The 13,911-nt window shown below is 44.5% G+C and overlaps 1 protein-coding gene across 5 annotated transcripts in view; it reads right to left on the reverse strand.

Annotated features, from left to right (window-relative positions):
- The window catches only part of emid1 (EMI domain containing 1), a 466,983-nt gene that overhangs the window by 447,397 nt on the left and 5,675 nt on the right, over positions 1 to 13,911 (reverse strand). For all 5 annotated transcript variants that reach the window (XR_009515419.1, XM_059988080.1, XM_059988082.1 and 2 more), the window contains exons 2-3: positions 4,389 to 4,505; positions 2,155 to 2,258 (exon numbers count right to left, since the gene is read on the reverse strand). Coding sequence is in view for 4 of the 5 variants with exons in the window: in XM_059988080.1 (XP_059844063.1) it covers positions 2,155 to 2,258; positions 4,389 to 4,505 (221 nt within the window). In the remaining variant the exon portion in view is untranslated. The remainder of the gene's footprint in view (positions 1 to 2,154; positions 2,259 to 4,388; positions 4,506 to 13,911) is intronic.

A 13,911-nucleotide genomic window follows, 5' to 3' on the forward strand; every position in this document is an offset into this window, starting at 1 on the left:
GGGTTGTAGGTGGTGACGTATGTACAAAATTTACTTTGACTTTCAGTCTACAACTAGAGGTTATAGAGTAAGGGTGAAAGGTGAAATGTTTAAGTGGGTCATGATGGGGAACTTCTGCACTAAGAGGGTGGTGTGAGTGTGGAACGAGCTACCAGCACAAATGCAGGATGTGGAGTTGATTTCAACACAAGAGAAATTTGGTTAGGTACATGGATGGGAGGGTTATGGAGGACTTTGTTCTGATGCAGGTCGATGTGACAAGGCAGCTTAAGGTTTGGCATAGACCAGATGGGCCAAAGGGCCTGTTTCTGTTCTGTGACTCTATGACACTAAGCAGCACCATTTTTCTTAAAACATGAAACAAAGGCTGGAACAAATTCTCAGAATCAAATTAAAAGAAGTCAAGATTAGAGTAAGAAGCCTCAGGCGAAGGGCTTCCCTATTGATACACATTACAATCTGTTGTTCAGATCTTGTTGTATTACAGAAAATTACAGAAAGTCAAAATAATTGGCTACAAGGTACAAACTACAACTTCTTCAAAGTGCACAGATCGGGGGAGGGATATTTTCTGATGCAACGTACTTTCACTTGTGCCTGCGCACTGAAATTGCACCACATCAATTTCAAAAGCAGCAGTCTTTTAAAATAATGAACCTTGTTATGCAGAGTGGAACATTTTTCTTAACTGTTTATCATCAAATAAACAGCATTGGTAGTCAAACAAATTAAACAAATGATTGTCTATTTTCAACGGAACACTTATTTCCTGATTTCAAAGTGAATAAAAAGACATTTAGAATCTGGGAAAGTTCGGCTCTGCCTCTCATTAAACATACCTACGCTCAGTCGCCCACACTTGCCAGACCTCCAGTCCTTGGCCTCCAGCCCAACTAATGAAGGAGGCCAACATCCCAACTTCCTCAAATAGTTCCAGGTCAGTAGGGAGCAGCTGAAGTGCTTGCTTTGTCAGCATTTATAACGGCTGTGCATGGATGACGTTCAACAGAGACCTGTGGGCTGCTAAGACATTGCTGTTTGCCATCTTTTACCTTATCCTATATCTCCAGGAGTGCCTCAGTGGATCACCTTCCTCAGATCCAACTATCAGAGTATGGTGGCTGCCCAAGTCTGCCAGTTGTCCAGCGTTCCTTTTGTGTCCACACATAGAGATTGTCAACACTGAGGAATCCCCTGAGTTTTGATACAACTATAACAAATTACCTCCAAGAGGATTGCAACATTGTCGTAGGGTTTGGAGGCTTGCGTGCCTCAATGACTCGGAGAGCTATGATAGCTGGAGTCAGGGCTTTTTAGGCTCTTGCTAGGGTCATCTATGCCAAACAGGTCAAAGGTTAGAGGCCAGATTAAAAGTGGTCCAACCCTGGTTAACAACCCTAACTGAAAATTTAAAAATTGTTACTGAAATAGCAATGAAGAATCCTTCTACATCTGAGTGTGACTGTATTCCCGAGTCTCCACCTGGGACCTGCATGATTGACAGCAGTGAAAATCAAGAGGAACCACTGACACGATGAAGGAAGCCCTGAACACCACCAGAGACGGAGGACCTTCATCGCTGTCTTAAACACCAGCAGCTTAACAGGCAGTAAGTATAACAAATTAGAAAGTATTTTCAATCCTTCAAAAGAATATAAGTAAATAAAGAAGCCACCAGTGCTGAGAGACAAGAAGTCTTCTGGGTATTAATGTATCTTTAAATTCTACCTAATTCACAATATCTCTTAAATCGTATTCATGTACCAGGCTAATGTTGCAGACAGGACTGTGAATGATTATGTTAATGAACTGCACAAAAGGATTTGCTTACGGCTAGTACACTTCCCGTCTAGGTGGATTTGCATCAGATCTGAGCCATTCTGGTCTGAATTTAGCCAGCACCCAAAAATATACTTGAACCTTTAGAAGGAGGAAACATGAAAACCTCAATCTCAGTAGGCCCGGCCTTTTGAAAACACTTCTGATGGTTTTGTTTCAGAATCAATTTTCTCTGCTCCAAAATCTGATCTGGCATTTAATCGCTGCCTCAGTGGAGACGGCATGTGTTGTACTGGGAGGCTCTCTCACTGGGCAGCACATGAAGGCAATCTCAATCTAGGCATTCATCTCCTGACAAGAGCCTCCCTGTCTCACCTTCCTCACAGCTGCTCCCTCGGAATCCAGCACAGCACTTCCATTCGATGGCCGTCACCGTTTTGTAAGTCAGTCTGTACGTCGGTCGAATCACGGCCCTGTAACTGGGAAGTGTTTAAAAAGGGGAGAAAAAGACGGGTAAGTAAAGGCCATAAGACATAGGAACAGAATTAGGCCATTCAGCCCATCGATTCTGCTGTGCCATTCCATAGTGGCTGATATATTATCCTCTTCAACCCCATTCTCCTGCCTATTCCCTTTTGAATAGGTGTTAACCTTTAACACCCTTGCTGATCAAAACCCCATCATCCTCCACTTTAAATATACCCAAGGTTTTGGCCAACAAAACCATCTGTGGCCATGAACTGCACAGATGCCCCACCATCTGGCTAAAGTATTTACCCCAATCTCTGTTCTAAAGGGGCGTACTTTATTCTGAGAATATGCCCTCAGGTCCTCCACTATAAGAAACACCCTCCTCATGTCCATCCTATCTAGGCTTTTCAATATTGAAGAGATTTCAGTGAGATACCCCGTCATTTTTCTAAATACCAATGAGTACAGGTCCAGAGGCATGAAAGAAAGAATGCTTCTCTGGAGTGGAGAACTCAACCTGCACATTTACTCCTATTCTTTTCTTCCTTTTTTTTCTTTCTCTCTCTCTCTCCCTCCCTCTTCTGTACTAAGCAGCAGTGTCTCAACAGAACCCAGGTGAATGCTGCACCTCGAGTTTAATTCAGCTCTAGGGCGTTAAAATGTTTCACACCGATTCAGCAAAACATAATCAGAAGTCACAGCAAGGCAAGTGAGGAAGACTTTATGAGCTTTTTTAAACTGGGAAGAGAAGGAATGGGGTTCAGGAGGGAAATTCTGGGCATCGTGGTAGCATGTGATTACAGCGCCAGCCACCTGGGCTCGTTTCCTGCTGCTGTCTGTTAGGAGTTTGTCCGATTTCTCCATAACCACATGGGTTTCCTCCACATGCTCCGGTTTCCTCCCATATTCCAAAGACGTACAGGTTAGTAGTTTAATTGGTCACATGGATGCAACTGCCTTCCCAATCATTGAGCACATCTGCATGAAACGTTGTCTCAGGAACGCAGCATCCACCAGCAGGAACCCCAGCCACCTAGGACGTGCTCTCTCTTCGCTGCTGCCATCAGGAAGAAGGTACAGGAGCCTCAGGACTCACTTCACCAGGTTCAGGAATGGTTACTACCCCTCAACCGTCAGGCTCTTGAACCAGAGGGGTAACTTCACTCACTTGCCCAATCACTGAAATGAATTCAGTTTCAAGGGCTCTTTATTTCAGGTTCTCAATATTTATTGCTTATTTATTTATTATTGCTGTTTCTTCTTTTTTCATCTGCACAGTTCGTTGACTTCTGCACTGTGATTGAACTCTCTAGTTGGGCAGTCTTTCGTTGGTTCCATTATTGTTATAATTCTATAGATTTATTGAACATGTCCACAAGAAATTGAATCTCAGAGTTGTATATAGGTAGATAGATGCTTTATTAATCCCAAAGGAAATTACAGTGTCACACTAGCATTACCAGAGCAGAGATATACAAATATTAGAAGAGATCAAAGAAAGAATAAAAGATAAGTTGCCTCAAACAGTTTAACAGGAGGTGGGGGGGGGGAACTCACTTCCCCAGCTATGGGTTGGCTCATTATAGAGCCTAATGGACAAGGGTAAGAACAACCTCATATAGTGCTCTTTGGAGTAACGCAGTTGTCTTAGTCTATTACTATTATGGTGACATATATGTACTCTGATAATACATTTACTTTGAACTTTTGGTCTCATTGGGCTGGAAGAGTGTGCTTGCATGCTGGTATCTCTAAAGTAAAATAAATATAATTATTGAGGGGTTGCTTTATAAATTCAAGTTCCATCTTCAATTTACCGGTTCACAATATTTATCAATCAGTCTGATCATCCCTGAACCTCCATCATCTGGAACTCAGGAACTCCATGGATCAGCCACGGAAATGGTGCAAAGAAGGCGGCAGATCAGGGGCTGGATACCAGCAGATCGAGGCGCACTTCCAGAAGGCCCAAAGCACCATGCCAAACACAGCAGCAAGTCAGGCATATGTGGCAACAGCAGCACTCAAATGAGCAAAACCAAAGGTAACTGTTAGTTTGAAGGCAGTCTTTAGGGAGACCAATGCAAGGGTCAGTAAGGTGACATATCAGTGGACCAATCAAAGCACTGATGCCTTACCTTATCCCACCGGGACACCCCAGTGGCCATCTGCAACCCTGATAAACCCTCTGCACGTAGGTCCCATTCTGCACTTGGCAGGACACCGTCTTCGTCAGTGTGTAAGGACACCAGTTCCTTTCAATAAAGCAAAGAAAATAAGGTAACAATCACTGCAATAAATAAGAAGAACAATATTACTAAAATAATAAATCAGCGCTATTCACAAATTGTATCTTGTCAAACAATGAAAAGCATTTGCAACCCCAGGATTGATCTCCAATCAGTTTCCCAACTGCGGTAGAAGATGGGGTTCAGTCGATTAAACTCGTCCTCATAAATGAAGCTGAGATCACTGAGGCTCAGCAAAGTTTTAGGGCTGGGCGATATCCTGGTTCTGGTGCTTCGGAGATTCCCTCTGGATTCAGCTGTGTTTCTAGCCAAATCGTCTCAGTACTGCCGTAGCGCTGGCATCGGACTGAGAATGTGGAGAATTGCCCAGGTACAGAGCAACCAAGCTCCTTCAGCCAGATCTCAGAGGTCAGCAGAACAATGGAAGGCATCCTGGAGGGCTGAAAGCTGCCGAGATGCATCCTAGGATGCGCTGGAACACATCATCACCGATGTAACCTGGGGTCATCGCGTGTTTTGGGTCTTTCAACATCAGATACTGTTGCCCAGGTGACCCAGCCAGGGTTGAGTAGGCCCTGGTTTGTGTCCCAGCAGCACTAGTCCATGGGCCACAACTCTTGATCCATAGCCATCTAGAGGCTCACTGAACAGCCTCTGTGTTGGCCCTGATGGCCCTTTGCCATCTGCATAATGCCAAGGAGAGAGTAGGTTCTACACAGCAAGCAGCCAGCAATAGCCCTACACATCACTTGTATAGGCTCACATCACCCCCCCCCCCCCCCCCCCATCTCTGGCACTGCTCTACCAGCTCCTGGTATTTGGCTTTTTCATACTCAAATGCATCCTCAATCCAGTCTTCCCAAGGCCTCACTTATTCACCAGAAATCTGCTCGTTAATGCTCAGCTGGATTCTAGCAGGAATGCCCAGCAAGAGATACCATCACAGCTTTTGTTCAGTCTCAAATGAAACAACAGAATTTCAGAAGACAGGAAAGTGACAATCCTTGACATCAAAGCTTTCATATGACTGTGTGGCATCGGAAAAATTATTTGTGGAATCCGAAGAGCTGGACATCATTCAAGCTTGAGCTAATATGTAACAAGTCATATCTGTACCAAATAATTACCAAGCAATTCTCATCCTGAACAAGAGAGTCTACACTCCCTCTCTTGACCTTCCATAGCCTCACCATCACCATCCTAGGGACAGGGGAAGGTGGGCTACTGTTGGCCAGAAAGGCTACTAACCACACAAAATACTTTTTGCCACAAGAGCCAATCAGATGCTGGATATCCTGTAGTGAACAACTGGCCACTCCTTTCCTAAACCTATAGAGTAACTACAAGCCATTGATTGATTTAAGCACTGGGCTGAATTGGAAAAGTCGAGTACAGGCCAAGCCCAGGCCCAAGAGTGTATGTAAGTGGTAGGGCCAGGTCCAAGACCAAAAATGACCCACAGTTTGGACAACTTAAGCACCAGGCTAGAATGAAAACATCAGGGTGCCGGAGCTGAGCGCAAGGGTTGGGCCAGTTCAGTTCGAGTTTTGTTCATCTCTACACTGAACTGAGGCTGTGGCCTGCAACTAACAGGCTACCAGATTGGCTGCTGTGTGGAATGACTTCAAGGCTATGGACTCACTTTCGTGAACTCTCAGTTGTTTGCTTTCTTTTGTTGCGTGCATGATTGGTTTTTGTTTTTCTACAAATTGGGTGTTTGACCGCCTTTGTGTTTCATGGATTCTACTGGGTTTCTTTGTTTTGCGGCTGCCTGTAGGGAGGAGGGTTTCAAGGTTGGATATAACATACACACTTAGATAATAAATGTACTTTGAACAAGGCAGGTGTGTGGTGGAATACTCCCTTGTTAAGTTAAGTGTTACCCTGACAACAAATAAGAAGCCCGACATCATTCAAGACAATCCAGCCCACTTGGTCTGCACTCCTTCCAATGCCCTGAACATTCACTCTCTGACCACGATTGGCTCCAATGAGAATCATTTCAAAGGCGCACTGCCGCAACTCATCCAGGTTTCTCCACCAGCACTCCCCAGACCTGAAACCTTTACTGCCCAGGGAATCCAGGATTGTGGAGACTTACCAGCTATCTGTGCCACTCCGAATCATAGCCCAACATGACCTGGAGGTAAAATCTTTTCAAATGAGTGAAGATTTTGGAACTAACTTCCTCTAATCTGTATATTTTTGATGAAATCCATAACAGTTAAGGCAGATTACTGCCATTCTCTTCAAAGTATATAGATGAGCAGATGCAGTACACCTGTGAATGAATATAAAAATATCAAGCAAACGTTCTGAAAAATAGCTGAGGTGGTAAATTGCTGATAGCATCCTATTTCCAGCTCTTAGCATGACTGTTAACATTTCCTATATAGGGTTAAGTGCATTTTGGCGTCACTGTCAGCAGAATACCTCCAAGAGGACCTCAACCTTGCCGTAGGGTTTGGAGGCTTGCGTGCCTCAATGACCCAGCAAGCTCTATTGGCTGGAGTCAGGAGCTTCATACTTTGACTCTTGGTAGGTTCACCCGTGCCAAACAGGTCAAAGGGCAGAGGCCAGACTAAGAGTCCCCCAGGTTCGGGGGTTCATCTCAGGGCTAACGACCCTGACTGGTCAGAAAACAATTATTATGGAAACAGCTTCTAAAGCTGTGTGCGACAGCATACCAAAGACAAAGAGAGATGGAGGACTTCCATTGCCGCCCTAAGCACCAGTGGTGTAATGGGCGTTAAGTGAGTATGTAAGTCAGCACACAAGAGATGAACAAATTACATATTAACTCCACTGAAATAATCACTGGGGATGGAGTAGCAGAGGGACAATCGCACCCTCTCTCCAAGGACCCTTCTCGAAAGTGGAACTTTAGAAAACTACAACATGGCCTAAATTCGGGCAAACAGGTAAATCAGAACAGTATATTTGACTCCATTAACGATTCACGTTGGACAGAATCACTTTCATCAGTATATCTGGTCTGTAGCAGACAGCAAAGAGCAGTTTTTGGACTGGGAAGCGGAACTCCAACCAGCACTGATTTCTATCCAGTGTCTTCAGCCGAAGAGCTTGGATCTTGGATGCTGAAAGAGATTGTGGTCGGGTCTGGTGACAGTTTTTTCACCCTTGTAATCAGAATGTCTAGGCAGAGGTGTAAAGACAGCACCGTTCTCAGGAGAAGAGTGCAGCACTAGAGTTCATTGAACACTTACACTCCTGGACAAAATGGCACTGGGCTGCGATGTCCGTCGAGGTCTTGGCTCAGACATCATTGCTTTTTTAGGTTTGTATGGAGGATTTTAGTGAGTTAGAGGTCAGGTTAGTGTTTAGGGACAAGTCAACAGCACTAAATGAAGGGATAGAGACAGGTCAGAGTCCAGACTGGAGTACTGTGAGGTCAAAGGCCAGCAACTTCTGGTGGGGTCATCAGATGCTGAGGATGAGGAAAGTGATCCCTGTGGTCAAGGACCATGGGTGCTGAGGATGACAACTGGTGATCACTCCCCTCCCCAAACATTGGTGAATTCTGAGTCCTGGGGTCAGAACTCCATGTGGGCAGGGGGCACAAAGGCCAGTGACCCCCAGGTCAGGTTGGAGGTCAAAGCACCATAGTCCTGAGATCGAAGTCAGGGACTGAAATCAAGGGATCAACGAGTTCAGAGGTTGAAGCTCAAAGGTTGTAGACCAAAGTAGGCTAATCCAAACGTCACTGCCCTAAATTCAAATCCCCTGGTCCCCTGGTGAGTCTATGACTCCAGGCCAGGAACTGGAGGTTAGACACACACACACACACACACACACACACACACACACACACACACACACACACACACACACTGCATACATCTGGGAGTCTGTGTCCAAGAACGGGAGGTGGAGGCCCAGTGAGCGGGTGGGAAGGGGTTTGTTTTGCTGTTTGTTACTTGTGCTGTTCTGCTGAACCCGGTGGGCATGTTGTGCCGGTGCCAGAATGTGTTCCGACACTTGCCCGCTGGCCCCGCACGTCTTCAGGTTGTGTTGGTTGCTGACACAAACAACACATTTCACTGTATCTTTCAATGTACAGATATTAAATAAATCAGATTCTGAATCCAAACACAGGAACTGCTTTGAATTATTCTCTCCATTTCCTGCCTGTCAGCTGATGACCATAAAGCTGTCTATTGGAAAACAAAGTGCCGGACAAACTCCGCAGGTCAGGCAACATCTGTGGAGAGAATGAACAGTCAGTGCTTCAGGCCAAGACCCTTTAAGAAGAGCCGCAGAGTATGGAAGGTTGGCTGTTGCCTACAAACCAAGAGGAGAGTGAAGGAGACCATGAGGTGCCCAGGAGAGAAGATCTGGTGGAGAGGTAGCTGAACAAACCCACACTTCCTGGCAAGCTAATTTCCCTCTAAGAAAGCAAGGTATTCACAGACCCCAGCACATCCAGCAAAGCCCCTTTCAAAGAGTGTTGCTTTTTTCCTCCAGGTTAATGGCACTGATTTTTTTTGTGCCAAGGTAGTTGGCAAATAAAATCACCAACCATTGGTTGAGCTCAATAATCTTCTTTACACGTGAGTTTGGACAATAATCTCAGCCAGACCATTACTGAACAGAAACAAGTTGTTAACCAATACCTGTTTATGCACTACCAGCATACTGGAAGAAAGAGCTCACCAAGGCCTGGTAAACCACGAGTTATGTGTCAGCTCTGAGGTCTTGATCTTCAGCTACCCTTTTCTTCAAATTATTCCTGGAGATTGTGCATTGATATCAGTGCAGAATTTCATTCTTTTATATATCTGTCTTCACCAAGAGATGGCTCCTGAGATATGGGAACTGATCCACATTGCCATTCTTGTGAACTGTTATTGTCAGGATATTGTGGCACAGTGGGGTCGGGCTGACAGAAGACTTTGAAACCCTAATCCCTTCATAGACCTTGTTGAAAAATTCAACACTGTCTTGGAGCTCTAACTCTGGCATGCACAAATTTTGGCCCAGTACATCATGGATAAAACCCAACGCAAGCATTGAGCGTATCTACATGAAACATTGTGGTAGGAAAATGGCACCCATCATCAGGGACACCCACCAACCAGGTCACACTCTCTTCTCACTGCTGTCATCAAGTGCCTCAGAACTCACATCACCAGGTTCAGGATCAGTTACTATCCCTCAACCATCAGGTTCTTGAATAGAAGGGGATAACTGCTCCTACAACCAATGATCTCACTTTGAGGACTCTTTATCTCATGTTCTTGTTATTTATTACTATTTATTTATATTTGCATTTGCACAGTCTTTTGTTTTCTGCACTCTGGCTGAGCTTTCATTGATCCTGTTATAGTTACTATTCTATAGATTTGCTGAGTGTGCCCACAGGAAAATGAATCTCAGGCTGGCTTATGGTAACGTGACAGAACTGGTTGGCAACGCTCATTTTTGGGCTAACCTTGCCCCTTTGCTTGGTTAGTCACTCCTCCTCGTTCTGTCCCTGATCTAGCTTCCCCAGCAGTTCACACACTTTGCCCTCCCGTTCTGCAGTTCTTGGGGATTCACCATGCACACACCCAACAGTGAAACAATCGTTAGCTTGGCTAATCAAATCAATCCCTTCAGTTAACATGCTCTACTGGTTTATAACTCAAAAACATAAGGATTCTAGACACAGGTATTCAATCGGTTTAATTTATTTTTACTCTCAACATTACATCGTTTTGTAGACAGCAGAATGGCCCCAAATGACCCAAGGGACAGTTTGTGGGCATCTTAAACTAATACCTGGGTTAGTGGGAGCAGGTGCACTACACCCTATGCAGGCAACACCACTGGTGGGGAGGCATTAGTCTTTTATATTCATCTGAGCATGTGGACACTGATCTATGGGTTTAACTAAGGCATTTGTTGTGGAATAAAACTAGGAAGTTAGAATCCCTCTTTAAAATGCTCCAGTTCTGCACCTGAAATAACTATTACGGTCTGGTCATGTGATTATCTCCCCCGACTCCCCCAGATCAACAGCAGAATTTCCCGGTCCTTCTAGGCCAGGTGGAGGCAGATTTACACCCTCAGTCTGACTTTGCTAGAGGTTGGAGTTGACAGTTGGTGACAGTTATATTGGAAAGTTAAAGACAAAGTGTGTCGTGGAGAAGGCCTCTCTCTGTATGTTTGTACATTTTTGTACATGCATGCTTGTTTTTCATTTATCTACTTGTAAATACATTTTTCTTCACAACTTTTGGGCAGCTTTTGCAATTTTACTCCTGACACTAAATAAAACTTTTGCACTAATGTGCTGTTGCAGCTTATCATCCATTTTTTTCTCAACTGGTTACACACTCCTCATTGGCGTGACAGTGACATATATGTACTTTGACAGCAAAATTTACTTTGAACTTTGAAATACTGTCTTCATACAGCAGTACACTGACTGAGGTGGGAGTAGCCTTGACTCTGGTGGGTAGGCACTATAATTTTATCAGGCAGTAGTGATCCCTCCCTCCTACATGCTTCTGAGATCCGAAATGCACACAAGCAGCACCTCAGGAGACTGGAAAGATACCCCCGACACTGCCTCCTGCAACCTCACTGGAAAGAATATTGAACCAATGTCATCATTCTCAGTGCTGGTCAACGTAGCCTAGTTGATCATGGTCAACATGGTCATTGGACTGGTCACATCACTCCCATTCCCGACGTCCAACTCCTGAAACAAATGCTATTCCAATTTCAGTCATTGGAGAGGATTACGCAGCAGACGTAACAAGACCTTCAAATCCTCCCAGAAATCTCTGGTCCAAGACCACTCAGAAATGGAGAAAGAAGATTCAGGATGATACTGACAACCTTGAGGTCACTTGGAGAGCGTGAAGACTCAAGTGATGGAAGGAGGGCACCAAGTACCCGTTTGCAACTCTGTCAGTCACCCCCTGGCTCATTTGTGGAAGAGTTTGTTGCTCTAACACAGGTCTCATCAGTCACTCTACCTCTGACCACACAAGAGTCACCCTCCATCCTGAGGGACTTCCTAGGAAGGGGAAAAAAAAGCTTCCAGCAGAATTGTGTAGGTCTGTTACCTGAACTAACATGGAAGTTCCAGTGAAGTTGCAGGAGACAGTGTCAAGGGTATCTCCCCGGTCCTCTGAGATGCAACCTCTCTGGAGCACTGGACAGGCCATTCGGCCCACAACTCTGTGCCAATACTGATGCCAACTTTCCTTTGCTGCTGTATTGTCACATATGAGTTGAACCCAAACTATGAAAGGGACCTCAAAACTATACATGGTACTTCAAGTCTCGAAGCAACTACTGATTGGATTTGTCCGATGCGGACACTCCTACAGACTTTATCAATAGAGGGATGAACAGTGATTCCCAGAATGTCTGCTTCATTTGAGAGTTTCCAGTGTTTCGAGGTGCTCTTTTTAAGAAGGTTTGATATCCTTGGATTCTTATATCATTGATCCAAATTTTGCACCAAGTGGCTTTTAAATAAGGAAAAATTAAATAGATTAGGACTTTATTATTTGGAACGTAGATGACTGAAAGGAGATTTGATAGAGGTATACAAAATCGTGAGAGGATACAGATTGGATAAATGCAAGCAGGCTTTTTCCACTGAGGGTGGGTGGGAATACAACCAGAAGTCATGGGTTAATGGTGAACAGTTTAAGGGGAACATGAGGGGAGCCTTCTTCACCCAGAGGGTGGTAAGAGTGTGGTAAGAGCCACCAGCACAAGTGGTGCATGCGAACCCGATTTCATCATTTAAGAGAAGCCTGGATGGGTACAGGGACATTAGGGGTGTGGAGGGCTACGGTCCCAGTGCAGGTCGGTGGGAGCAGGCAGATTAAATGGTACAGCATGGACTAAATGGGCTGAAGGGCCTGTTTCTGTGCTGTATTTTTCTACAACTCTATGATACTGAAGATGGCAGTAAAAAAAAAACAAATTATAGGCTAGAATCACAGTTTTTAAGGATCTTCAGAGACCCACTGTAAGTGTTAAACACAGCAGAATCCCACAAATAATTGGTCTGCTTTTGGTTGGTGGTGTCCAAGTTAGACTTGTTAGCATTTTAGACACCCAAAGGTGTTCTGCACATCCTCAAAATTTGCTGAAATCCCAAAAGCACAACTTTCTGACCTAGTAGTTATTAATGAGCCAAGGTGTCTTATTGTGTTATAGAAACATAGAAAACCTACAACACAATACAGGCCCTTTGGCCCACAATGCTGCACCAAACACGTACTTACTTTAGAAATTACCTGAGCCAGAGGCTCAGCAATCTCCTCCCTCGCCTCCCACAGAAGCCTGGTGTACATCTCGTCCGGTCCTAGTGACTTATCCAACTTGGTGCTTTCCAAAAGCTCCAGCATATCCTCTTTCTTAATATCTACATGTTCAAGCTTTTCAGTCTGTTGTAAGTCATCACTATAGTCACCAAGATCCTTTTCTGTGGTGAATACTGAAGTATTCATTAAGCACCTCTGCTATCTCCTCCGGTTCCATTCACACTTTTCCACTGTCACACTTGATTGGTCCTATTCTCTCATGTCTTATCCTCTTGCTCTTCACATACTTGTAGAATGCCTTGGGATTTTCCTTAATCCTGTCTGCCAAGGCCTTCTCATGGCCCCTTCCGGCTCTCCTAATTTCTTTCTTAAGCTCTTTCCTGCTAGCCTTATAATCTTCTAGATTTCTATCAGTACCTAGTTTTTTGAACCTTTCGTAAGCTTTTCTTCTTGACTAGATTTTCAAAAGCCTTTGAACACCACGGTTCCTCTACCCTACCATCCTTTCCCTGTCTCATTGGAACGTACCTATGCAGAATGCCACACAAGTATCTCCTAAACATTTGCCACATTTCTGCTGTACATTTCCCTGAGAACATCTGCTCCCAATTTATACTTCCAAGTTTCTGCCTCATAGCTTCATATTTTCCCTTACTCCAATTAAACATTTTCCTATTTGTCTGCTCCTATCCCTCTCCAACGCTATGGTAAAGGAGATAGAATTGTGATCACTATCTCCAAAATGCTCTCCTACTGAGAGACCCGACACCTGACCAGGTTCATTTCCCAATACCAGTTCAAGTACAGCCTCTCCTCTTGTAGGCTTATCTACATATTGTGTCAAGAAACCTTCCTGAACACACCTAACAAATTCCACCCCATCTAAACCCCTCGCTCTCGGGACATGCCAATCAATAGTGGCAAAGTTAAAATCTCCCATCACAACAACCCTGTTAGGACTGCACTGTTCCAGAATCTGTCTCCCTATCTGCTCCTCAATGCCCCTGTGGTCAATAAAAAAACACCCAATAGAGTTATTGACCCCTTCGTGTCTCTAACTTCCACCCACAGAGACTCAGCAGACAATCCCTCCATGACTTTCTCCTTTTCTACAGCCA

The sequence above is a fragment of the Hypanus sabinus genome, chromosome 13 (assembly GCF_030144855.1).
Source record: "Hypanus sabinus isolate sHypSab1 chromosome 13, sHypSab1.hap1, whole genome shotgun sequence".
NCBI lineage: Eukaryota > Metazoa > Chordata > Chondrichthyes > Myliobatiformes > Dasyatidae > Hypanus > Hypanus sabinus.